The sequence below is a fragment of the Corythoichthys intestinalis genome, chromosome 11, assembly GCF_030265065.1.
Source record: "Corythoichthys intestinalis isolate RoL2023-P3 chromosome 11, ASM3026506v1, whole genome shotgun sequence".
Classification (NCBI taxonomy): domain Eukaryota; kingdom Metazoa; phylum Chordata; class Actinopteri; order Syngnathiformes; family Syngnathidae; genus Corythoichthys; species Corythoichthys intestinalis.
This window is the reverse complement of record NC_080405.1, coordinates 33,529,710-33,556,811: the sequence shown is the minus strand read 5'-3', so window position 1 is coordinate 33,556,811 and position 27,102 is coordinate 33,529,710. Positions and strand designations below refer to the sequence as shown.

The 27,102-nt window shown below is 39.0% G+C and overlaps 1 protein-coding gene across 22 annotated transcripts in view; it reads left to right on the top strand.

Annotated features, from left to right (window-relative positions):
• tenm2a (teneurin transmembrane protein 2a) overlaps window positions 1-27,102 on the top strand; it is a 342,932-nt gene that overhangs the window by 283,921 nt on the left and 31,909 nt on the right. For 18 of the 22 annotated variants that reach the window (XM_057849548.1, XM_057849549.1, XM_057849546.1 and 15 more), the window contains 8 exons: window positions 8,840-8,962; window positions 11,282-11,487; window positions 11,638-11,833; window positions 14,568-14,669; window positions 15,073-15,267; window positions 17,087-17,287; window positions 22,586-22,771; window positions 23,593-23,619. In XM_057849548.1, coding sequence (XP_057705531.1) covers window positions 8,840-8,962; window positions 11,282-11,487; window positions 11,638-11,833; window positions 14,568-14,669; window positions 15,073-15,267; window positions 17,087-17,287; window positions 22,586-22,771; window positions 23,593-23,619 — 1,236 coding nt within the window. The remainder of the gene's footprint in view (window positions 1-8,839; window positions 8,963-11,281; window positions 11,488-11,637; window positions 11,834-14,567; window positions 14,670-15,072; window positions 15,268-17,086; window positions 17,288-22,585; window positions 22,772-23,592; window positions 23,620-27,102) is intronic. The other 4 variants (XM_057849551.1, XM_057849559.1, XM_057849564.1 and 1 more) reach the window with 1 other exon arrangement.

Here is a 27,102-nt window from a genome sequence, read left to right as displayed (position 1 = left end):
GAAGCATCTGATCTATTTTTAATCCAACTCGTTTGCTTGTTAAACCCGTTTCTCTGTGATCTGGTGTGTGTGTTGGGGGATGGGGAGTGCATGTGTGCTCGTGACAAAATGAACATGAGTGAAAAGATGATAGAAATAACAGCCACATCCTAAACCAGACAGTACTTTTCCTTGAGTGTGTCACTTTAATTTACTTCAATTTATTCGTCTTGCTATGTTGCATTTTAGCTAGCCATATGTGTGACTTACAGTAACCACCTGTTCGGTTTTAGAACGGACACTCAACCTCTTCAGTGACGTGTCCGGCGTCCGGCACAACCCATTAGCCGGACACTATTTCTCCGGCTTTTTAGAAAATGGGCCACGGTTCAGTTTATGTGACGCAACTCAGCCCCACGGTTGTCACAACTGGTCTGTGATCGGCCAAGAGAGGCTACACTTAAAACGTCCAATATCATTGGTTCAATAAAATGTAAGCAAAGCTTCACATGTGGCTATCTGACATCATTTCCTCGCCAAGATTTTTCAACATTGCAACCAAACATGTGAAAACGGCGGACGAAACATTGAATGGACGAAAGAGCATGATTTCCTTGCCAAAAGCAGCCGAGACGTGTTCCACGGTTTCTGAACGCTTAGCCGGTGTGACGTGGATATAAGCAGCAGGGGCAAAAAAGCTGTAGAACATGACGCGGAGAGCGCGAAACATAAAAGATTGTGTCGAGCAGCAGGTGCGTCGACATTGAAAACATTTTTTCGAGAACTATCATCGCTTCTGGTTAACAAAATAACTTTGGCAAGTTGTTCCTCTTATAAAGCAATTACTTCTTTACACTTCTTTTACAGTTCTCTACTACTTCACAAAAAAATCCTGTTCTGAAAAATTTTGTGTTACAAATGTTCCTTGTTAGTAAAGTTGTTCTGCCAAAGAATCCTACACCGGTGAAACGTCCTCTACAAATGGCGAATTTGACAGCATAAGTACTACCGTGTGCTTTCAACTTGTTTTGTTTGGATGCATACAGGAAGAACGTACACAAAAATGTCTTTAGAAAATACTTAAACGTAATAATATCAAATAAGGGTGGTTTAAATACACAATGTGACTAATGTGGTCAACAGAGAAGCACTCTGCTTTAAAGCTACTACAAGAAAAAACACAATGCTTAAAAGCTATCAGAGGAAAACACGGCAAAAGTATTTTGAGGCAATGGAAAGTTAAAAAAAAGACTCAATGACAAACTTCACTATCAGTTGACGGGAAACGGGTCGCGGGGCCACTCCATACGGGGCCCATTTTCAAAAACTTAAAATTCAAATATTTTCTAACCCAAAGCTGCTAGTGACCTAAAACCCAAATAGACACCCTCTGTGGCATATATGAGTCTCCATGAGCAGCGGCACAAAAAATTCAGGCGTTCCATAATAAAATCCAGATTTTTTTTTTTTTTTTTTTTTTTTACATAAGTATAACAAAACTTAAAATAGCAATACAATTCTCAGATTTTACACTAGATGCACAAAAATCACCAAATCCAGAGATAATGACCTATATTTTCAGGATCAATAGCAATATTTAACATATTATATAAGTTTTTGCCTGAAATAGTGACTTATATATTTATTTTAGTGCAATTTTGTTTTCAACAGCTAATAAGAGCGATTTTCACATCAGGAACTTAACACCTAGGATAGCATGCAGAACCATCTTACTTTTTTCTCAACAAAAGCAAATTTTGCATTTTTCAGAATACAATCACAACTTATTTAGGTTAAATTCTGATGTCACTATTGCCTCAGCACATCTTGCCGGCTATCTGACCCTCATTGTTTGTAGACTGAAATGTTACTTCAAAAAAAAAAAAAACAAACATAAAAGCCGATTTTTTTTGTATGAACGCAGAAATGTCTAAATTACTAGTTTTGTGCCAAAAAGGGGCAGTTGGCCGAAAATTACCTGATTATTTGAACACAAAGTTACACTATTGTGTATGGATACAAAATCCAACATGGCGGCCATCACAAAAAAACATTTTTAAATTGAAAACCCTAAATGCCTTAATCCTAAATTGGTATTTGCGTGAAACAGTCTTTTTGGTTCAAAAGAAAAAAGAAAAAAAAAACAGGCAGTTATCATTCATTTTACATAAATATTTCAAGCTAAATTTGAGCAAATTTTTTTCCATCCATTTCATGTTTTTTCACTACGATTCAAGGTGCATGCATGGTGCTATTTTATATCACAATTGCCTTGAATCCTCGAACAAATCACTCTTGAGACACTCCTGCCTGCTTGTATGCACTAAAACTTTCGTCCTGTATCCGGCGTTAGAACGCACCGTGTTTGAGTTTATCGCAGTAAAAGCTTCCCACGACGCTCTGCCTGGCCCCCTACGGGGAGCCGTGTCGCAATGTCTGTAGCAGCTGTCTCGTCAACCTATAGTGAAATCTATGAATCAATAAAAACGAAAATAATAAGTACTCACTGTTTTTAACTGATGTGCGCATGCATGCGCAAGCGCACTGGATATTGGTAGATGTTTCTCAGGTAGGCTATTTTTCCAGAACACCATTTCAAAATAAGATTTGTTCTTGGGCACATTGCAATTTGAAAACATGGTATTAGCACTATTTAGCCTCACCAATATGATCTATAAACCGTGCAAAACATTATTTTTGATGAAAATACACCGCAAGTCTTTTATATGTCTTTTTAGTCTTAAATATGTCCTCCATTTTGACCTTATGGAAGTGGTCGCCCTAGTGTGGCTTAAAAACAATAAATACAGGTATTATGTCTTGAAATATAAATGGTTAAAATTATGGCAACAATGCTAAACGTGTACAATTCATTTAATCACATACTGAGAAAAAAATTATTTATAAATAATAAATAAATAAATAAACCTGTTGCTTTGCATCCCTATCACCAAAGAGGAAAAAGTGTTGCTTATGGGTCACTTTTGCACCAACACACACATTCACCCACACACACAACTCAGCAAAATGCACAGAGGTTAGTTGTGTTCTTGGGGATAACCTAAATTGAAAGCGCCATCACAAAGGACATAGTGTTGAATACACCTCATCTGATTCAATAGGTAATCTTTCCATCGACTTCTGCCCTGTGATACCATCTATACGTATGTGTGTGCTTGCGTGCGTGTGTGTGCGTGGAGTTACATGATTGTGTTATCTATTGGTAGGACAGACAAAAGATAAGAAAAATAGGAGACTCAAAATGGAAACAAGGGACACAAATGAAGGTCGACACGATGAGAGAAGAGGGCAAGAGGTGGCTACGAGAGACAAGAAAGGACACTGTCCTCCCCCTGCCGTCTCCCCAGTCACACTTCCTCTTTTTCACACCTCCTCCCCCATGAAGAATAAAAAAGAGCTGACGGTGGTGGAGGCTGGGCATATCGCCTAGGTGTCAGCACCTTCCATCGCCTGGGAGAAAGGGAGAGAGGGTAGAATGAATAATAAAAAAGACACCAAAAACAGACAAGTAGCGATGGGACGACTGGAGTGAGAATGAGTGTGCCCCGGGAGCGAATCCTCAAGCTACATCCACTTTTTCAGCAACGTTTACACACTTCCTAGTGTGTGCAAAGCCTTGACAAGTGGAGAAAAGAATTTGACAAGAGTAAAATTGATTCCTATGTTTCTGATGCAGGTGTTACAGACTCCCATAGCTTAAAACCGCCGAAGGCTGGGAGTCATACATAATGCCTGCATTATACATAATAAACCATTTACTCATGTATCTAAGCTTTGTGCAGAGTTTTCCAACATTTACTGAGCCAAGGCCAATCTCACAGCACATCTTGAGACAAAAATGCAAAAAAAACTTAGAATTCTGGTGAGTTCTTGGCACTCTTGGGTGCCATGTATCACTAATTTTAGATGTACTGCACTGCAATTGGCTGACAAATTGTAAAGGATACTATCTTGTATATACAGTGGGGCCAACAAGTATTTTGTCAACCACTAATTGTGCAAGTTCTCCCACTTGAAAATATTCGAGAGACCTGTAATTGTCAACATGGGCAAACCTCAACCATGAGAGACACATTGTGGGAAAAAAAATCACAGTTTGATTTTTAAAGAATTTATTAGCAAATTATGGTGGAAAATAAGTATTTGGTCAATATCAAAAGTTCATCTCAATACTATCTTATGTACCTTTTGTTGGCTGTAAGTCTTCACAAGCTTTTCACACACTGTTGCTGGTATTTTGGCCCATTCCTCCATGCAGATCTCCTCTAGAGCAGTGATGTTTTGGGGCTGTCGTTGGGCAACACGGACTTTCAAACTCCCTCCACAGATTTTCTATGGAGTTGAGCTCTGGAGACTGGCTAAGCCATCTCAGGACCTTGAAATGCTTCTTACGAAGCTACTCCTTTGTTGCCCTGGCTGTGTGTTTGGGATCATTGTCATGCTGAAAGACCCAGCCACGTCACATCTTCAATGCCCTTGCTGATGGAAGGAGATTTTCACTCAAAATCTCTCGATACATGGCCCCATTCATTCTTTCCTTTACACAGATCAGTCGACCTGGTCCCTTTGCAGAAAAACAGCCCCAAAGCATGATGTTTCCACCACCATGCTTCACAGTGGGTATGGTATTCTTCGGATGCAATTCAGTATTCTTTCTCCTCCAAACAAGAAAACCTGTGTTTCTACCAAAAAGTTCTATTTTGGTTTCATCTGACCATAACACATACTCCCAGTCTTCTTCTGAATCATCCAAATGCTCTCTAGCGAACCGCAGACGGGCCTGGACGTGTACTTTCTTCAGCAGGGGGACATGTCTGGCAGTGAAGGATTTGAGTCCCTGGCGGCGCATTGTGTTACTGATAGTAGCCTTTGTTACTTTGGTCCCAGCTCTCTGTAGGTCATTCATTAGGTCCCCCGTGTGGTTCTGGGATTTTTGCTCACCGTTCTTGTTATCATTTTGACGCCACGGGGTGAGATCTTGCATGGAGCCCCAGATCGAGGGAGATTATTAGTGGTCTAGTATGTCTTCCATTTTCTAATAATTGCTCCCACAGTTGATTTCTTTACACCAAGTGTTTCACCTACTGCAGATTCATTCTTCCCAGCCTAGTGCAGGTCTACAATTTTGTCTCTGGTGTCCTTCGACAGCTCTTTGGTCTTGGCCATAGTGGAGTTTGGAGTGTGACTGACTGAGATTGTGGACAGGTGTCTTTTATACCGATAATGAGTTAAAACAGGTGCCATTAATACAGGTAACGAGTGGAGCCTCGTTAGTCCTCGTTAGAAGAAGTTAGACCTCTTTGACAGCCAGAAATCTTGCTTGTTTTTAGGTAACCAAATACTTATTTTCCACTCTAATTTGGAAATACTTTAAAAATCAAACAATGTGATTTTCTGGGGGGGGTTTTCCACATTTTGTCTCTCATGGTTGAGGTTTACCCATGTTGACAATTACAGGCCTCTCTAATCTTTTCAAGTAGGAGAACTTGCACAATTGGTGGTTGAATAAATACTTATTTGCCCCGCTGTATCTATTGCACCAGATGGAGCAGCTCATACGCTTCCAACTAGAGGATAATTCAAGCCTAAACTCCCCAGAAATAATTAATAATGAATAAATAAAAAGCAATTCAATCCCATTTCAATTTCTACTTTCTTTTTTTTTTTTTTATATTGTGTTTCGATATATTAACTTCAAGTGACATTAAAGATAATGTCACATGATCATGACTTAAGTTATGAGTTATCAATTCGCTTCTTAAATAACTTTTTTGAATATTTACAGTAATAATGTTTACAGTATGATTTCAAGCTCCATATTTTAAAAAGGTATGAAGAAGCTTAATTCTAAATAAAACATAATTATTACCTCTACACTTTATTTCTCAAAGTTGTGTGGCAATAGGAATGTGCCGGTATGAGATTCTAACAGTATGATAACCTTGAGACAAAATATCACGGTTTCACGGTATTGCAATAACAGCTCTAGAATGTGTTACTTAGAGATATCTGGGTACTTTTTTCCATTGAACAGGATTTTTATTTTTCAAAAAAATAATAGCAAAGTTGAACATAAGTATAATGTTAAGTTAAAATACATAAATTCTAAATAAAATTAAAGTCACAGCTCAACATTATTACCATCAGAACAAAACCATTTATTTTCCATAAAAAGCATGTGTGTATGACTCGTATCATGTTTACATTACACACACACTCTTTCTCAACAAAGACAGTTGCCAGAGAGAAAAAACACCACGTTTTACCACTACTAGAATCTCTAAAAACGCTGAAGTTAACTCTCGTAGCTGGTGGGAAACGTTCATGACAGTGTTTACTAACCTTTAATTTTGTATTAATGCGAAATCATATTGGAGGTATTGCTTCCTCGGCAGCCACCCTCCGCAAGTTTGCTTGCACATGTTTTACATGTCGTTTGGCCCTCCTCTTCTAAGCCGCGACCATCTATAACTTTTCTGTAGCTGAACTATTACCAAACAAGCAAGTTTGTTTTTTTCGATTGGGGGGGGGGGGTGTTCAGGAGTTTCCCCTCCTCCAGCCATCGTGTAGCACAGTTTACTCATTAACACTGAGCAACAACCGGTGGGGGAGGGTTGAGCCTTGCAGTTGCAAGCGAGGGATTTCTCCCTGCATTTTTGGGACATAAAAAATAGCTAATACCGCATCGACAGTATGACGGAAAATTTTTGCGGTTTTGAAACCTTGACGTTTTCATACCACGGTATACCTTGAAACTGGCACATTTTTAGCGACAGTATGACGGAAAATTTTTGCGGTTTTGAAACCTTGACGTTTTCATACCATGGTATACCTTGAAACTGGCACATTTTTAGTGCTAGGTTGGAAAATGTATCCCCGTGAAATAGTTACTGGAGATTAAGTGCTGAAACAAATACTCAAGTAACTCAAATAACTCGAGTTCAAAAATGGATACTAGTAAATTTATTTGCCTCGAGGAATCATTTAATTATGCCAGCTCTAAGCATCACGTTTTGCCCAGACTACTTTTAATGCGGGACAACGCGCTGACGTCACGTATGTAGAGGAAGAAGCAATAATACCTGATTGCAGCCAACAGCCGCTACAAACTATGCCAAAGTTGCTACAAACTATACCCGCATGATGCCACGGTGGTAGCAGATAGCGTCTGATGCGTCTCATAGATATCACATGTATATGGAACTAGATGTGAAATGATAAACACGGCGGTGTTTGTAAACAGCCGCCATCTAAAGCAGGCGACTTCTCAGCGCTAATAAATAAGATTAACGTTACTGTACCTTGCTAACGTAACGTTAGCCCGGCGGAGGGCTAGGTTTCTATTAAGTATGACTACTGTCGATGCGTGGCTAACGTGTCGTAGATGCATGCTTTATTTAATCTGTAAAAACGCAGTGCTGTAGAGTGATAAGGGTGTAAAATAAAAACATAATGAAACTAACTGTCAATTTTAGCTCAGTAGTCATTGCTGGATGAAACAGAACTGGTGCCTAATATGCTCCAATACAGCAGGTATCATACATTTTTTTTAACACCTCAAAAACACAAAATCCTATCAGTATTTACAATTTAGACTAACTTAAAACCTAACTAGAACTTAAAAATTGCTTGACACAAATAGAAATTCAATTGTAACACGTGGGGAAAACACCTAACTCTTAAGTGATGTGTGTAAGCGGAATGACATTTTTAGGTAGGAAATAAGATTTTTTAAGATCTAGAAGTTTTTTGAGTGAAAGCCGTGATTTTTTTTTTTTTTTTTTTTTTTTTTTTTTTGTCTAGTCACATCTGAGATGTGAATTGTTGGCTGTTTTAAATAATGTACATCAAAAATACATTGATTGTCTGAAAATGTTTCAATATTAGGTGAAATGTCTTGTTTTCCCATGTATATTTATAATTGCTCCTTACCTTTAAAAAAAAAAAAAAAAAAAATGTTTTATCCGATTACTCGATTAATCGATAGAATTTTCAGTCAACTACTCGATTACTAAAATATTCGCTAGCTCCAGGCCTGCTGGAGATGCTACATTTTCATTCATTCTCCATCTATCTGAAAATGTATTGTCCATCATCTACCACAGTATAGCAGGTATCCAGGAATTCTCATTCTATGACTATGATAGATCTTCAATGATATGGCAATAAGAGAACTATTATTCAGGGTACGCATAATGAGAAACCTCTTGAAAATGAGATGGTTTGTCTCAGGGAGTTCATCCCTCAAATAAACTTCTGAATAAGAAGACAGAAAGGACTTTAAAAGCTCGAGACACAAACGCTGTCCCTTTTCCAGCAGCAGACAATAATAGAACATGGAAGGAGAAGAGGAGGACAAGAGAAGGAGTCACAGAGTGATCTCTTCAGAGAGCAATCTGTCACCTGCTCTCTGAGAGACGGTGTAAAGGCTCCCAAATAAAAGCAGGAGACGCTGTCAGCTTGAAAGACGATTGCGAGGTGCTGAGGTATAGAGGAAGGAAATGTAAAAAAAAAGAAAACTTTTCATAGGTTTGCTGTCTGTTTTGCCAGATTTCCTTCAGTTTTTGCTTTAAGTTATCTCCCACTGAGCCAACAGCTTCTTTTTTAATTGATACTCACTGACACAGAATAAAAACAGCATTCTTCAAAAGCTGCCCTGGTTGTCGGGTAAATGACAGACTATACTTAGAGGGTTGGCCCTGAGTATCTCGATGGCGTGATTAGCTTTCAAACATGTCTGTTATCATACCAGACTTTCTAGACACTGTATTGTTCATGTCATATGTCCTTACACACTCCCTCACTCCCCTCCTTTCTGTCGCTATCCCTTTGTGTGCAGCAATCAACCTATTGGGTTTGACATGGCAACTGAAGCCATCGGATGGTCCGGTCTTAAACAACGGGCTGGGGGCTGCTGTGCCTGTGAACAGTGATGTGGCCACGCTGCCTTCTGGAGGCAGAGGTATGAACTACAGTGCACACACTCAGAAACAGCTGAACTCCATGGCTGCAGAAATGAATAAATATATTTAGTAGGGGTGTAACGGTACACAAAAATCTTGGTTCGGTACGTACATCGGTTTTGCGGTTCGGTTCATTTTCGGTACAGTAACAAAACAAAATGCAAAATCTAAATGTGCTAGTTGTTTATTACACACCTTTGTGCTTTCAACAATAGGAACATTAGCCTATACAAAGCTAGAATTCTGCTAAAAAAGTAGCGGTATTTAACAACGATTTGCCATTTCCGACCCCGCGCATTGGTCAGCTTTCTTTCCGAAAGAAAGAAGAAAAAAGAAGTCCTGTGCTAAAGAGAAAAGCAATCCCAATGACAAAGATTTTCACATGTATTTTACAAATGAAATGCCTCAATGAATCTTTTTTTTTTTTTTTTTTTTTTTTTTTTTTTTTTAATGAACGGTTTTCAAAAGCTTTATTGGTGGATTTTAATTGTGTAAGAAGGATATGTGTATTATTATTATTATTATTTAATTACAGGTGTTTTAGCTCATTTCAATTTATTTTATTTAAATGGGCTATTATTTATTTTATTATGTGTTTATATTTTACAGATGTGATGTAGTATTCATTTATATTGTATTTTTTTTGTTGTATAACTTTAGTTCCTATGTGAATATTAGTTCCTACTTGTTTTGTTGTGGTAGGAGGGTTTTGTATTGAACACGGGGCCGTGTTGGTTATTATTATAGCAGAGAAGACAGCAGTAAATCAGCAAAGACAAGTCAACTGTGCCCCGATCTACCGCTCAAGAGATCTGATGGACTCAAAAAGTGGGTTACGATTGCATATTAGTTTGAAAATCGACCTGATCCACCGTATTTTTACACGAGTGACTTCTGGTCTGCCTGATCCTAGCTACCGGTAGTAGTATTGACACAGGAGGGTCGCGTCTCGTGTCATATAATAAACTCTGCCGTTCTTTTCGCTTGCGTCATGTTGAGCCGCTTCTGGGACGCGTCTAGCGGCAGCACTGCGACTGGGGTGCATTGGCTGATTGACTTTAACGCCCGCGTTTCACTGCGTTCTCGCGGCGGCCACGTTGTCGTGCCGTTGAAGTTTCTGGGTTATACTGTCCTACCATGTTGGTCCTCATTATAGTAGAGAAGACGGAGTAAATATAATCTACACAAAGAAACTGCAACCCGATCGACTCACAGCCTCAAAAAGTAAGGGTTACATTACGTCAGAAACTAGTTCGGTACGCCTCTGTTCCCAACCTAGCACCATGTACCGAAATGGTTCAAAACAAATACATGTACCGTTACACCCTTAATATTTAGTCATCACGATCTAAACCTGAGTTGACTTCACCACTCTTGTCCTGACATCATTTGCGGAAATTGAAAAGGTAGTCTATTTTAAAGAATTAGTATGAAGTATCGATCATAGAATAATTAAAATATAGACACCTATAAAATCTTGCGTACCACAACCAATTATTTTTACTTAAACATATTTCCTAAAACCACTACACAAGGGTGCAATTGCATTTGCTGGAGATGGACCAACAAGTAACTCTGTCGTTATCCTTTGAGCTTACAAAAATGAAAGACTAAAGCAATTTACAGTACACCGGCACTGCCTTTGAGGCTTTTAAATAACATTGTCAGCCACTAATAGAGTTTTTTTTTACCCAAATGGGCTCACGCCATCTCAAAGATGTCCATAAATGATGGCACCATACTAGCTGTGCCATCACTAAGAGCTTTTTAACCACTCTGCTGAGTTATGGAGTGCAATCGGCAGTTTATCAGCCAAATAAAATATCGGCAGGCTCACCAACACCCCCACTGCATTGTCTCTCACCCTTTTAAGAACTCCCATGTATTTTTCTTGTTTCACTTTGGGAAGCCACTTTGTGCCTTAGCTCGGTATTACTGAAAGAACCGCCATGTCCCTTTCATTTCTATTCTGCATGTCTGTCTTCTATTTTCACCTCTAGGCTGCAAACCTACCACAATTAGACGGCTGAACTGATTGCAGATTGCTATGAGTTTTCTCCTGTAACACTGTCTGCTTATCTGTTCTATCAACAATCTTTTTAAAAGACTGATAATAAATGCTTTCATTCAACGATTTCATACTCCATTCCAATGTCACAGTGAACCACATTTAGTTCTTAAAACATCTATGATTAAAGGTTCTCATTGTATGAGATTCAAATACTCTGAATTATACTGGTAGATTTTGCTATAAAATTGTGAACAGTTAACGATGCCTTTAATCACATACTACACAGTTTCTTCCCCCCTCGTTCCAGGTCCGTGGGTTGGACGTAACAGTAGTATAGACACGGGCAACATTGACGTAGGGAGGAGAGCCACTCAAGAAGTCCCACCAGGTGTATTTTGGAGGTCCTTGCTGTACCTCAGTCAAGCCCAGTTCCTCAAATTCAACATTTCTTTGGGCAAGGATGCCCTGTTCGGGGTCTATATTCGTAAGGGCCTTCCCCCCTCACATGCACAGGTAAATAGCATTAATAGGAATGGTAAATATATACATATACTGTATATTCATACGTGTATACAACTAAGTTTGACTTTTAAAAAAGACAAAAACAGTAGTACTTTATCTCTGAAAATCTAAATTTACTTTCTCTCCCATGTTCTCCTGCAGTATGATTACATGGAACGCTTGGATGGGAAGGAGAAGTGGAGCGTGGTTGAGTCTCCACGAGAAAGGAGGAGCATCCAGACTGTGGTTCTTAATGAGGCAGTGTTCGTCCAGTACTTGGATTCTGGGGCCTGGCATCTGGCTTTTTACAATGATGGTCGTGAGAGGGAGACAGTTTCCTTCAGCACAAACATTATGGGTGAGTCAGCATAGTAAAGTTGTAGGTGGATGTCTCACCCAGCCACTTTAATGGAGGCTTTCAACATGTAATGAATACAGATAAATTCATATACCGTTTTGGCCCGAATATAAGACAGTGTTTTTTGCATTGAAATAAGACTGAAAAAGAGGGGGTTGTCTTATATTCGCGGTCTAGACATTATTCCAATTCACGACGCTAGATGGCGCCAGATATCATTGAAGCGATGTTCTGTCATGACAGATCTCAGCTACTCTACCCATTCACGACACTAGATGGCGCCAGATATCATTGAAGCGATTTTCTGTCATGACAGATTTCAGCTACTCTAAAGTTTAACCAGTTTGCATTATTTTATTGCGACAATTTTCCTTATTCAGATTTGTTTCAAGACTACAGTTACAGTTAGACTTCACTTTGATGGTTAATGCAGTTATTGCAATTTTGTTGTTTTATCACAATAGATTGGTTTATTTACATTTAAAAAACCAGAAGCCATTAATTCACGAATGTGATTGCACTTTAGTTTACATATTTAAATGTTCAGATATTAAGATTTGAATGAGGCCAAATAAAATGGGGGTTTTTTTCTAGAAAATATTGCTATAATCATTTTATTTCGGATGAACTGTAATTATTTTCTGTATAAAAAGTCATTTGGTTTTCAAAAAGTCTTTTTTCAAACTTCAGTCTTGAAAAAGAGGGGGTCGTCTTATAATCAGGGCCGTCTTATATTCGGACCAATACGGTATGTACAGTAAATGTTTGATTAACTCTGCTACTTGGAAGAACTCATTTTTTATCCTTTTGGTGTTGAGGGTATTTGCTGTTATCGCTATACCCTACTTGTTTAAGTGGTTTGCACCATGATAAAGAAAAAAAGTATAAATACATTGAAAGGAATTATCGTAAAAATGTTATGTAGTCTTTACCAAAAGCCCTAATTATAACAATAATAATACATTTTATTTCTAGAGCGCTTTTCATGACACGCAGAGATGCTTCGTAAGAGATGGGAACACAATAGCTTAACAACAATAACAACAAAACAATCATAAATATACTGGACTGTCTCAGAAAATTAGAATACACAATATTCTAATTTTTTGAGACAGTCCTGTGTATATATACAGGACTGTCTCAGGAAATTAGAATACACAATATTCTAATTTCCTGACTGTCTCAGGAAATTAGAATATTCTAATTTCCTGACTGTCTCAGGAAATTAGAATATTGTGTATTCTAATTTCCTGAGACAGTCCTGTATATATACACAGGACTGTCTCAAAAAATTAGAATATTGTGTATTCTAATTTTCTGAGACAGTCCAGTAGATTAAAAGGATACAAATAAATTAAAATTTAAGAGGTCAAGATAAAAATGAGAGAAGGATCATGGTGGGTAAGAAAGAGTAAAAAGGTGTGTTTTCGGTCTGGATTTGAAAAGAGAGAGAGGGCAGATATATTGTGAAGATCAAGGGGGTAGGGAGTTCCAGAGCTGGGGGGCACAGTGACTAAAAGCTCCAGAACCGAAGGTGGCGAGACAGACACAGGTGGAGGACAGAGGAGGAGCGAAGTGAATAGGTAGGGAGGGAAAAGGCCATAGAGTGCTTTGAAGGTAATGACAAGGATCTTGTAGTTGATTCTTTGTTTTACTGGGAGCCAGTGGAGTTGACAGATGAATGGGGAGGATGTGATGTTTGGTAGGGGTCTGAGTGATGAGGCGTGCTGCTGAGTTTTGGAGGAGCTGCAGTTTCTGGAGGGACTTATTTGGGAGACCAAAGAGCAGTGAGTTACAGTAACCGAGCCGGGAAGTGACTAGACTACAGACAAGAGTGGAATCGGTATGACGGTAATTAATGTTTGGTCCTATTTTTATCAAATTTAATACAGTTTAAAACAAAAAAAATGCAATAATGGGGACATTAGTAATTAATTGAATAACTATATAATAGTGTCAATAAAAAAGTGAGCATTTTTTATTGAGAAATCACTTTTGCATGTGTATCTTCTTAGTACTATAAGCAAATTACACATGGGCAAAAGGTAACTAGTCAGTTACTTCAAATAGTCATGAGCAAAAGTCATAACCTAGTTTGTCAAAAACTGAATGCTGCTTTAATCATATAAATTAATTGTTTTCGGGACTCGAAGGGCGGCAATTAATTTCTAGTGTGTTTAGGGCACACTTACGAGAACATGGCAGAATGAGTCAAGCAGAGCAGAGAATCATTCAGTGTTGCCGTCTCATGTCACCACTTTTACACAAGGAGCATTGTAAGAGGAGCAGAGGTGGCAAGGGCACAGTGGAGTGAGTAAAGAGATGGAAAGCCATTATGGTGGGGGCAAGCCACTATGGGGTGAAGTGGCGGGAAGGATGTGAGGAGTGGAAGAGAGGTGGCATTAGGACAAGAGGCAGGCAGAGAAGGGGCTAGAGATTTGGAGGAAAAGATGAGGACGAGAGCACGGAAGGTGAGAGTTTCAGCTTCCAAAAACTCTACTTGACACTCTTCCCGGTGGATTTGGTGGCAGAAAAATTAATAGAGTACCAAAATTTCTACCTTGTGGAACAAGACCGTCTACAGGAATAAATTATTTTCCTTTTGATATGTGAGACTCTTTTTGCTCAACTTGTACCGCAGTATCACAAAATGAGGATAGTGCCAATGGTTTAATGAACGCTTTGATGCATTCTCTTCTTTCTCTTCCTCCATCACACTTTGTGTTGCTCACAGATTCCGTGCAAGAGTGCCCGCGCAATTGCCATGGTAACGGAGAGTGCAATTCTGGCGTATGCCATTGCTTCCCGGGATTCCACGGCATGGACTGCTCCAAAGGTATTGACATCTCACAGTGGTATTCTTCAATTTTACCATAATGATGCTGTCTAATAAAAGAAAGCATCCGGACGAGAGTAGGCTTGGGACGATTAAATGTCGTAAAGATGTCGTGTTGAGCGGTGACAAAATGACTGATGATGAATGGCAGCTCGTCAAGCTAATGTATCCCTTGCTCTGTTCTCACCTGAGATAGACAGCTTTGATTAATAGTTTAGTTACCTTTTATCTTTAATTACTCTTTGTGTCAACGCCACTCTCCAGCCCCCTAACCACTCTATTTAGCCTCCACACGGTAAAATGAAGGCAGGATAAAAATGGTGTATTCAAGTTAGCAATGTGACTTACAAAAAGCTCTTTAAAATTAGGCTTTCTTTTCTCCTGCTCTCCTATTTCCTGCCAGCGGCATGCCCGGTGCTATGCAGTGGTAACGGCCAGTACGACAAAGGTTCCTGTGCATGTTACAGTGGCTGGAAAGGACCTGAGTGTGATGTCCCTGTCACACAATGCCTTGATCCTCTTTGCAGCGGCCACGGCAGCTGCACCAATGGCAACTGTGTGTGCTCCATTGGATACAAAGGGCAGAGCTGTGCAGAAGGTGAGAGGTCTACATGTATACTGCAATAAAGGAGGTATAATCAAGAATGTCAAAGTAAAGCAACATGAGTTTGGGAGAATTTTGTTAGAAATATTTTTGATAAATGGTCAATAGCATCAATTCAAATTTTGTCTTCCCATTATAATGCATTCATTGAAGTAAGATGCGTTACACTCATTAACCTTTGTACCTTTAACTAGCAATCTTTCCCCTTTCACAAACATATCCCAGTAAATTACGCGGGTTTTTTGTCGAAAAATCTGTGACAAAGAAAACCAAGGAATTTCGCAACCGCTTGTTTTGAATCCTGGTTTTGTGAAAAGGGTCAAACAAAATTACTGGACCATTTTTCTTCGTGTCTTTTGGCTTCTAAAAGGTTCCCCTTTGTTGATATTTAGGTTAAATAGGGTGAAAAGTGTATTATGTGGCCTTTAGCGTTAATAATTAAGCTGTTTATATCCTCACTTTGAGTGCAAATACATTTCCCATATACTTTAAAATCAAACTGAATTAAGAATGAACTTAATATAGTGCACTATGGTCCCATGTGACATACTACTTGCAAGCAACGGCTTGATAAAGAGCACACCGTTGCATCTCCACATATGGTGATTATTTTATAAGAAACATGGTTGTTTGCAGCCAAACAAGCACATCGTCCATCCACAGCAACACTCCAGCGAGCGCCAGTGTGACAGCTCATCATTGCAGAATTTCGCATTGAGCAAGCGTCCTATCCCTCCATATATACACAACGTTGACGGATGATACTGCAGCCAAACACATCACAGAATTTTATTAAGGGATTAAATCGCATCTATTGATCTCTGTTAAGAAGTACTAGCCTGCCACACTCTTGGTCGTCAGGAAGATGGATGAGCAAAATTGGAAAAAACGGCATAAAATTTGTAAAGGGGGGTAGTCAAAGCTGCAGTAAAATGTCAAAATGCATACTGATCAGAATGGGATGGTTCGAATGAGAAAGAAAAATGTGTCCCTGTGGGAAAAATGAACATGATTAGGAGTTGAGTAGTTGAGTGTTTAGGAGAGTGACATGCCAGGGAGGTCAAGACCAAAGGCCACAGAAACAGGTCAGCATTAGCACCTGCTCTCATCCTCAATTCAATCTTTTCTCTCCTGGTTTCATATCTGAGATTCATCCCCGCAGAGTCCCTCGAACAATTTACCTGGAGTGCCGCTGACATGAAAATCAATAGCTGTGATTCGCCTTTTTTGCCAGGCAAACACAAATGGAGGGCAGAGGTTGCAATGTGTGAGCATGTGTGCACAGGGATGGGGTGCTCAGCAGTAGCTGAGGAGTGGAAAGTGGACAAGGTGAGGCTGACTGAGCAGGACACATCAAAGAGAGCTAGACAGTAAGGGTAGGTGAGGTTGGGGGGTCTTGAGAAGAGGTAATTTGTCAAATTATTTTTCTTTTGTTGTGGCAATTGTTGTATTTTTTCCGAGAGCGGGCTGTTGGGCAGAATCTACTTTGTGTATATCACATGCACATAATAAACCTGCACAGAATGTCAATTTGTTAGTATGGCTTGTTGCTCTTTTATTGTGACACACAATTAAAAGATGCCGCCATTCATTATTTTTTGCTTTAGTTGCCTCGGTAATGTCTGCTAATGCTGTCTTTTATTCCATTATCTTTTGGTGTACACAAAGGATGAAAACAAGGCTCTTGTCATTTTTCTTTCTTTAAACACCTACTCATAACAATTCTTTGTCTCTCGGTATATGCTGTGATGTGACATATTCCTGTTTGTGTAGTTGGGCTTTTTTGACTGATTTTTTTTCTGGCTCATTATAGTGGATTGCCTGGACCCGACATGTTCCAACAATGGCATCTGTGTGAATGGGGAGTGCCACTGCAAACCAGGTTGGGGAGGGCTCCACTGTGAGCTGCCCCGGGCTCAGTGTCCAGACCAGTGCCATGGCCACGGAGCTTTCATCCCTGACACTGGGCTGTGCAGCTGTGACCCTAACTGGATGGGACCTGACTGCTCTATGGGTAGGTACAGCCAAAAAGCTTCAAATGCAGTTTACACTTAACAGTCAGCTTTACACAACTATAATAATATATTTTGGGGATTAATGAGACAAAGCTAATTCAGTTATTCATACAAAAACCAGAATTTCCCTTGTGACGTTCTTCAGTAGCACTGAAGTATTATAGCAACGTCTTGGATTTTTGTTTTTAGTATAATGAATCAGATCAGGTTCTTTTAAAAATCTACAGAAAATCCACAATATTAAGGGTTGGGGTGAAATGCAAATAATTTTTGGGCAAAAATTAATTTACCAGCTGTCTTTTCTTAGCAATATACTGTACATATATTCATAATAATCCATGAACCTGATAGAACATGGTACAATAACATATTTCTGAGTATATATACGGTGGGGCAAATACGTATTTAGTCAACCACTAATTGTGCAAGTTCTCCCACTTGAAAATATTAGAGAGGCCAGTAATTGTTAACATGGGTAAACCTCAACCATGAGAGACAGAATGTGAAAAAAAAACAGAAAATCACATTGCTTGATTTTTAAAGAATTTATTTGTAAATCATGGTGGAAAATAAGTATTTGGTCAATACCAAAAGGTCATCTCAATACTTTGTTATGTACCCTTTGTTGGCAATCACGGAGGCCAAACGTTTTCTGTAACTCTTCACAAGGTTTTCACACACTGTTGCTGGTATTTTGGCCCATTCCTCCGTGCAGATCTCATCTAGAGCAGTGATGTTTTGGGGCTATCGTTGGGCAACACGGACTTTCAACTCCCTCCACAGATTTTCTATGGGGTTGAGATCTGGAGACTGGCTAGGCCACTCCAAGACCTTGAAATGCTTCTTACGAAGCCACTCCTTTGTTGCCCTGGCTGTGTGTTTGGGATCATTGTCATGCTGAAAGACCCAGCCACGTCTCATCTTCAATGCCCCTGCTGATGTAAGGAGATTTTCTCTCAAAATCTCTCGATACATGGCCCCATTCATTCGTTCCTTTACACAGATCAGTCGTCCTGGTCCCTTTGCAGAAAAACAGCCGCAAAGCATCATGTTTCCACCCCCATGCTTCACAGTGGGTATGGTGTTCTTCGGATGCAATTCAGTATTCTTTCTCCTCCAAACATGAGAACATGTGTTTCTACCAAAAAATTCTATTTTGGTTTCATCTGACCATAACACAGTCTCCCAGTCCTCTTCTGGATCATCCAAATGCTCTCTAGCGAACCGCAGACGGGCCTGGACGTGTACATTCTTTAGCAGGGGGACATGTCTAGCAGTGCGGGATTTGAGTCCCTGGCGGCGCATTGTGTTACGTATAGTAGCCTTTGTTACTGTGGTCCCAGCTCTGTAGGTCATTCACTAGGTCCCCCCGTGTGGTTCTGGGATTTTTGCTCACCGTTCTTCTTATCATTTTGATGCCACGGGGTGAGAGCTTGCATGGAGCCCCAGATTAAGGAAGATTATCAGTGGTCTTGTATGTCTTCCATTTTTTAAAAATTGCTTCCACAGTTAATTTCTTTACACCAAGCGTTTTACCTATTGCAGATTCAGTCTTCCCAGCCAGGTGCAGGTCTACAATTTTGTCTCTGGTGTCCTTTGACAGCTCTTTGGTCTTCGCCATAGTGGAGTTTGGAGTGTGACTGACTGACATTGTGGACAGGTGTCTTTTATCCTGATAATGAGTTAAACCAGGTGCCATTAATACAGGTAACGAGTGGAGCCTCGTTAGACCTCGTTAGAAGAAGTTAGACATCTTTGACAGCCAGAAATCTTGCTTGTTGGTAGGTGACCAAATATTGATTTTCCACTCATGTGGAAATAAATTCTTTAAAAATCAAACAATGTGATTTTCTGTTTATTCTTTTTCCACATTCTGTCTCTCATGGTTGAGGTTTACCCATGTTTACAATTACAGGCCTCTCTAATCTTTTCAAGTAGGAGAACTTGCACAGTTGGTGGTTGACTAAATACTTATTTGCCCCACTGTACGTGCATGAATTATTTAGTGATGGTCTTTGAAGTAACACACCAAACACATTAGTAGCTAATGTCATAATAGGTGAAATACACTGTATCATATATAATATCCTACTAAAGAAATTGATTGTCTGATAGAGTAATAAAAAATATTAATACACCCTGCTGCTGTTGTAGAAAAGCTGCATTGTTGTATTATTTAGGAAAACGTACTGCAAAAGAGTGAAATGAATTACGACCATATTTTTGTCATTCACCTTCCGGAGGATTTAGCACCCTTTTAGCATTATCAATTCAGTCATTAATGGCCATAATACATGAGGACAAACAAGCTCTCTAACAAAATTAGAATGCTGAAAATTCCAATATATGGTGACACTTATAATAAATTCAAATCATGAAGTGTAAAATCAATCCTCCTGTGCATACATATCAGGATCCATTTTACGTTCTGTATCTTAATAAAATAAAGCTAGCAGCAATTTTCAGCACGACTTCAGCATTCATTAAAAGTGCAGCAATGCTTGACTTTAATATAAACAACAATGTTCCACTCCGCAGTAGCCCTCAGCCAGCACAATATGTATCGAAACATCTGTGCATATTGCATCCCTAGCACAAAGGGGTCTCAGGCACATAAGCAAAGTTATTACATCTCATAACATGTATCTGCCTACAAGTAGCCACTATAAAGAAAATGCACAAAATACGCATACAGTATCTATTCGTCTGTAAATTATAGGTTTTCATACACTGCAATAATAAAATGAAAACGGCCTTAGCAATTGGTAAAAGGGAAAATGTCTCAAATAGTGAACCAGCCATGCTTGAAGTCTTCTTTCCCAAAAAAAAAGTGATGATTTAAAATTTTAGCCAATAATAGTAAAGCCGATCAGTAAATCATAATCCACCTCAATGGCTATGCGTACGTCTCTAGTCTTTTTTTTTTTTTTTTTTTTTTTTTTGCTTGCTCCCTAAAGTGCTGCATATCAAGTCGACATCTGCGTATGCCAATCTATGGCTAACTAAACCTCTGAGCAGTCATTGCTAAGAAACCACTCACTTGATGATTGTATTTTCAGTGAGTGCTTGTAATCATATGCTGATTTGCTGTGGATATTTTTTCCTATTTTTCCAATTTTTAAGCCAATCCAGCCGGCTAGCATGCATAATGGATGACCATTAGGGGATAAATATATTTTTAAAAAATTTATCGTAAATATATGGGGAAAAAATATATGGCGGAAAACACAGACAAGACTGAAAAAGCAGTTTCTGCTTTTGCACCCCTCTTTAAAGTAAACTGCTGTATTTTAAGCCAAAAGAACTGTTGTGTTTGATAGAACAAGATGTCTATATGCTGCTATAGCAGATTCATGGCGCATGAACCCCCCAAACTATTTTCAATGTGTCCGTTTTACCTTGAAAACCCGTTTACAGACGTCGCGCAACCGCTTTTGTTTCTACCCGATAAAACGAAAGTAAGTAATTATATTTATTATTCAAAATGTCTGTCATTTTTAGCTTAGAATCATTAATTGATGTCTAAAAAAAACGACTTTAAAAAAATTTCCCTCACATACCTGTATATTAAACTTTTAAGCAAATTATGTCACAATGAAAAATTTGGCATCTGTAAATAGGTCATGGATATCTACCTCAAAACTATCACTTAATTGTATTTTTTTTTTTTTTTGTATTACTGTCGCATTTTCCCCGATATGTTAGATGATAAATAATTGATCCAAACAAAGAAAAATTGAAAAAAACGTTCAAACAGGTATATGGTACATATGAAAAAGAAAATCTCGACCACTCCTCGTTGTCTGCGATTTCTGCATTGCGACCCTTGTTATATTACCATGTTTCACCCACAAAATCCCCCAAAAATCCGGCTGTGGCCATTCACAGCTGTGTCTTGACACTCGGTGATACATGCTACATGGAGTTTTTGGATCGAAACAAGGTGATTACGCGATAATATCTCGTTAAAATCATGGCGTCTTTAATTCTGCTCTTGCGTGCTCTCCCCGCCATATGGTGGAAAACACTCAGGTGACTTGAAGTTCCGCTCTTAGACCCCCATTTTAGCCAAATTTTTAAATTGTCTGATATGCATGTGTGATTCATCATTGGAAAGCTTAAAATCTCAATTTTCTGGGGGAAGAAAAATTTTGAACAGGAGGGCATTTAAAAAAAAAAAAAAAATGGCAAAACCCTATCTGGAGGTGAGCGCACGCGTGAGCAGGATTACAGACGCCATGACTTTAACGAGATATTATCGCATACTTACCTCGTTTCGAGCCAAAAACTCCATGTAGCAGGCATCACTGGGTGTCACGACACAGCTGTGAATGGCCAAAGCTGGATTTTTTTTTTAGTTTTTATGGGTGAAACATGGTAATATAACAAGGGTCGCGATGCAGAAATCGCAGACATCAAGGAGTGGTCGAAATGTTCTTTTTCATATATTTACCCTTTTAAAAGTTTTTTTTTTTTTTTTTTTTTTCCAAATTTTCTTTGTTTGGATCGATTACTTATAATCTAACATATCAGTGAAAATGCGACAGTAACAAAAAAAATACAATTCAGCGACAGTTATGAGATAGATATCCGTGACGTTTTTACAGAAACCATTTTTTCATTGTAACGTAATTTGTTTAAAAGTTTAAAATATGCGAGTGAATAATTTCTTAAAGTCGTTTTTTTTTTTTTATGAAATATTAGACATCAACTAATGTTTCTAAGCTAAAAATGACAGACATTTTGAATTATAAATATAATTATCTTCGTTTAATGGCTGGGTTGAAACAAAAGCGATTGCGCGACATCTGTAAATGACGGTTTCCGGGGTAAAACGGACAAATTAAAAATAGCTCGGGGGCTTAATGTGCCATGAATCTGCTATAGCAGCACATAGACATATAGTTCTATCAAACACAACAGTTGTTTTGGCTTAAAATACAGCAGTTTCTTTTAAAGAGGAGTGCAAGAGCAGAAACTGTTTTTTCAGTCTTGTCTGTGTTTTCCGCCATATACATTTTTTCACTTTTGAATAACAAACTTTATTCAACTATAACATTAGATAAGCGGTTAACTTAAAGACTAAAAATTACAATTGACTTTATAACATTATACCACACTATACTTTGAACAGTCAATAATTGTGAAACGTAGCTATGCAGAATTACAGTGTCAAATACAAATAACACAATGTATCTACGTAAGTGGGCATCGGTATAGCATATGCCAAGATAAATTACATTTCCAAGCACGTATTTGATATCAGTGAAACTCTGCATCTCCTTTTGCTCCTGCAGAGGTGTGCTCTGTTGACTGTGGAACACACGGAGTGTGTATGGGTGGGGCATGTCGCTGCGAGGATGGCTGGACGGGTGCAGGCTGTGACCAGCGTGTGTGCAACCCGCTTTGCATCAAACATGGAACCTGCAAGGATGGCAAGTGTCAGTGTCACCAGGGCTGGAATGGAGAGCACTGCACTATCGGTGAGAGCACTTTGATGTGTGTACGTAGGGGTGTTTGCGTGAGTGTATATGGGGGCTGTCTAATGTGCTCCAGCAGCACCCAGTCAAATTAAACTGTCAGCTCCTTTCCACTTTGCTCAACAGATTAGCCAATACAAAGTTGACAAAGATTAAGAAGGGTCATAGAGAATGCGGGCAACCGGGACAGAAAGAAGGTGTTTCACAAAATCAGGAGGAGGATTTAGCAGTTTTATGAGACTAGAAAGCCTTTCTACACCAGGGTTATTTGATAAAAGGTGAAAATTTTCACCTCACTGATGTCAAAAAATGTGAATGGTTTGTGTGTTTGTGTGTTTCCCCCATGTCGATCAATCACTGTCTCATACTGACATCAATGTCACTCCAGATGGATGAGTGCCAGATTCTTTGGATTCACCCACAGAGCTTTTAGTCGTAATGTCTCATTTTCCTGTCACCACAAGAGCTGTGATTGCAATCTGATACACACACATAAGACTAACACTTACATACACTCGGGCACAACTAACTCTGACACATACGGAAACGCAGGGGAATAGAAGTTTATGATCTCCTCATTTCCCCCATCAGAAAGTAGGGCAGCTTTGACTGCGGCATCAGCCTGAGATGAAAGAATTGTCAGGCTTCAGCTTGGTGCCGTGCAACTTCACCAGCAGCACACACTCACAGCTTATCTCAGTTTGCCTGTTGTTCATTTCAGCTCCGCATGATGTTTCTGGCATTTATTTACTTGCATTTATTTATTCATTTATTTTTCAATTATCCCCATCTCTTACCTTTTTGCACGTTTTCTCCCACTGCAGACCATGGGAGCATGGTTGACAAAGCAGGTACCGTATCTTGACTCTGGTGTTTTGTTCATTAGCCTGTGGTGGTAGAAGCTAGCTGCTACATTTGTGGGCTGGCTTGGCTCCATAGAATCTGTGGTGCTCCATGTATGTAGATTAGGGTGCCAGCCTCAATGATAACTTCCTACATGTAGTGCACTCCCAGTTGTAGCAGTGCACTACTGCAGGAGCCTTGTGTCATTGAGCCCAGTTGCGGGGTGCCGTAGAGCCAAGCGTGGTATCAGCAGTGTTGAGGCGCTGTGCTGTGAATGCATGCATGTAAGAGTGTTCCCATTTAACACACAAACACAAGATTCAACTGTAGAAGTGGTATTCTAGACATGTATTAACGATGCTACTTCACAAAATGAGAAAAAGATGAGAACCGGAAAGGAAATTTGAAGTAAATTGAAAATTTCATAGGCCGCAGATGTAAAAATTTCAGAATGATGAAGTGTCTCTGCGTCTCTCCTTTTTATTTGGATGTTTTTGGCCCTTTTTTATGGTCTGGCTAAAGCAATAATAAATGCATTTTGTGAGCATATGGTGTTGAAAGAAAAAAGCATATGAAAGAAAAATAGTGATGAATCATAACAGCTAATCAATTAATCTGGGAAAATTTCATCTGAGGGAGTATGGGTGTCATTAAGTGTTTCACAAAAATGTTTCAAGTACTCAAATAGTACAACGAATACAGTTTTTCAGAACCTGAACAAGATTGGTGACCTTATCCTCTCCTCAGCTCTATTGCCTTGCATACTCCTTACCATGTCTACTTGATTAATGACGTTGTAATTCTTGAGCATTGAAACATTCTCTGTGTATAAAAGACATGTCAGGGTGCCCTTGTACTCAAGCAATATACATTCTGTCTCCTACTTTTTCTGAAATTGGCTGTACTAGTCCCCAACCTTTCTCGCCATGTCAGATTTTGAGAAAAAAGAATGATGTATTTTCTTCCACTTGGTCATACGTTTTAACCATCTGATTAACATTGCTATTGGCCTGTGGTAGCTTATACTCTAAATGTTTTTTTTTTGTTGTTTTTTTTTTTAATTTAGCACTGACTGCTACAACATAGACTTCATGATGGCGCGGGGCCGATTAATAGGGGGACTTCATTGTTGGTGTGGCCCTCAAAGCTAACCGAGTGGAATCACAGACAAAGAGCTTTTTCGTTGGAAATTCCTGTAATAAATGCTTAAATCCCTGAATACTTTATAGATATGGACGTAAAACAGTCTCGATTCTTGGTTAAAAGCACAAAAAAATTGTGCTGTTAGCACAATTATTGTTATGTTATTTTACGTAGATATGTCGAAGTACGATGCTAGTTTGTCAGTCAATGTGGCGGCCGCCATATGTAAACAGAGCTTTTCCGGTGAAAATTCTTGTGAATAAATGGTTAAATCCCCGAATTCTTTATTGATATGGATGTAAAACAGTCTCAATTCTTGGTTAAAAGAGAAAAAAAATGTGCACTTAGCATTTATTTTGTGTAAATATGTCAAAGTACGATGCTAGTCTGTCAGTCAATGTGGAGGCCGCCATATTAAACACAACTTTTCCAGTGAAACTCCTTGTGAATAAATGCTTAAATCCCTGAATTCTTTATTGATATGGACGTAAAACAGTCTTGATTCTTGATTAAAAGCAAAAAAAAACATGGAGGTAGCATTTATTTTACGTAAATACTGCGAACTATGAGGCTAGTCAGTAAGGAAATTAGCGGCCGCCATATGTAAACAAAGAGCTTTTTCTGTTGAAAATTCTTGTGACTAAATGCTTAAATCCCTGAATTCTTTATAGATATGGATGTGAAACAGTCTACATTCTTGGTTAAAAGCAAAAAAAAAAAAAAAAAGTTCAGTTAGCAGTTATTTTACGTAAATATTGCTAAGTTTAATGCTAATACTGTAGCGGCTAATTTCTCCCATTGATTTTTTCACAACCTTACGAAATGCATGCATGGTACGAAAAATATAATAATTACCTTGAAACCTCGAACAAATCACAGCTTTCATACCTTTTCAACCTAAATCCGGCGTCTGATCCCTGCACGTGTTGACTAACTGCGACCGCCTGCAAATAACTAAGGCAGACTGTAGTACAGCCCCCTACTTGAAGGTGTGGCAGTGGCTGACGGATGTGACCCGTCAATACAATTATGAAGTCTATGGCTAGAACAAACATTGGACTATGACTACACCTTGATACCACATAGGGGGCCACAGAAATATTTTCTTGACCAAACGCCTGACATTTGAATCCATGCCATATTCAGTACAGACTGTATGGTCCTCAGTGCACTGTTAGGAGCATCATCCAACAATCGACACTTAATCCAAAAGCTCTTATGAAAAGCAAGAACAGGAAAGACAAGTTCCAGGTCAGGTTAAAAGTAGAAGCTGGAATGATTATTGAAACAAATGAAGCATCGTGGTACCTTAATCAAAATGACAGTGTCGCGTTATCTTTGCTACCTTTATGCAGCAGTCTTGAAGTTATACTTATGACCTTTAGCGTACGACCTTTAGAAAAGGTGAAGCCGAACAAAGTGAATGCTCTAGTAGAAGGTTTTCTTTTAATGTCAAGTTTAGCTTTCTACATGCTCTTGGTTCTCATTCTTTATACCAGGATGTCTCATCTCCTCCCCTACTCCTTCTTACGAATTATCTTTCTGTGTCCATACACTCAGACACACACACACAAGTGTGGGTGTGCCGACCCATAAGCAGAGGCAATTTCACTTTCTTTTGAAGAGATTTCAGAGTACTGCTACATTAGTGGGGAGGGGAGAGTTAATAGTTTCTAAAAATCCCACTTTATTCTTGTTAGTATGAGGGTGTATTGAGTGAGGCCTGGCTTTAAAGAGCGAAGATCCCAATGTTGGCCTGTCCAGACAAGCCGATCAATGCCAGCTATAGATTGTCCTGTCTAGTTGTTTCATAAGTATCACTGCTTTAAATGGCAAGAGCATTTAATAGGCAATCACTGCTAACTGCCTTTGTTCTTTGAGTTCAATGCTGAGAAACAATTTGTTTCATTCTAATAGTTCTAATCATGAGCGGTCTGCTCATGCAGAAATTGTTTATATATACTTTTTTTGTTTGTTTGTTTTTTTTTTTTAAACAGTCATTAACCATTCCCCGCCCTATCAGTCAACAAAATTATTTCTTGTACATACAAGATGGCATATTGTCTTTCTGAAAGTCCTTTGTTCACTTTTTTTCCTACTGCTGCTGGTTTAGGCATGTGATAGAATGCCAATCTAGGAGAAATGCTTGTTAATTTAGCTGCTGCCATGGGTTAGATTGCACTATTTGTATTCATAATGCATGGCTTTATTGATGTGGCGATTTGTTAGGGGGCAAAACCCTACAGTGCAACTTGAGTGAAAATGTGTTCATTAATCTACATAGCAGGACGCAATGAAAAGCATTTCATTTTCATAATCTCTCATTCAGATAGTCTGTCCTTCGCACT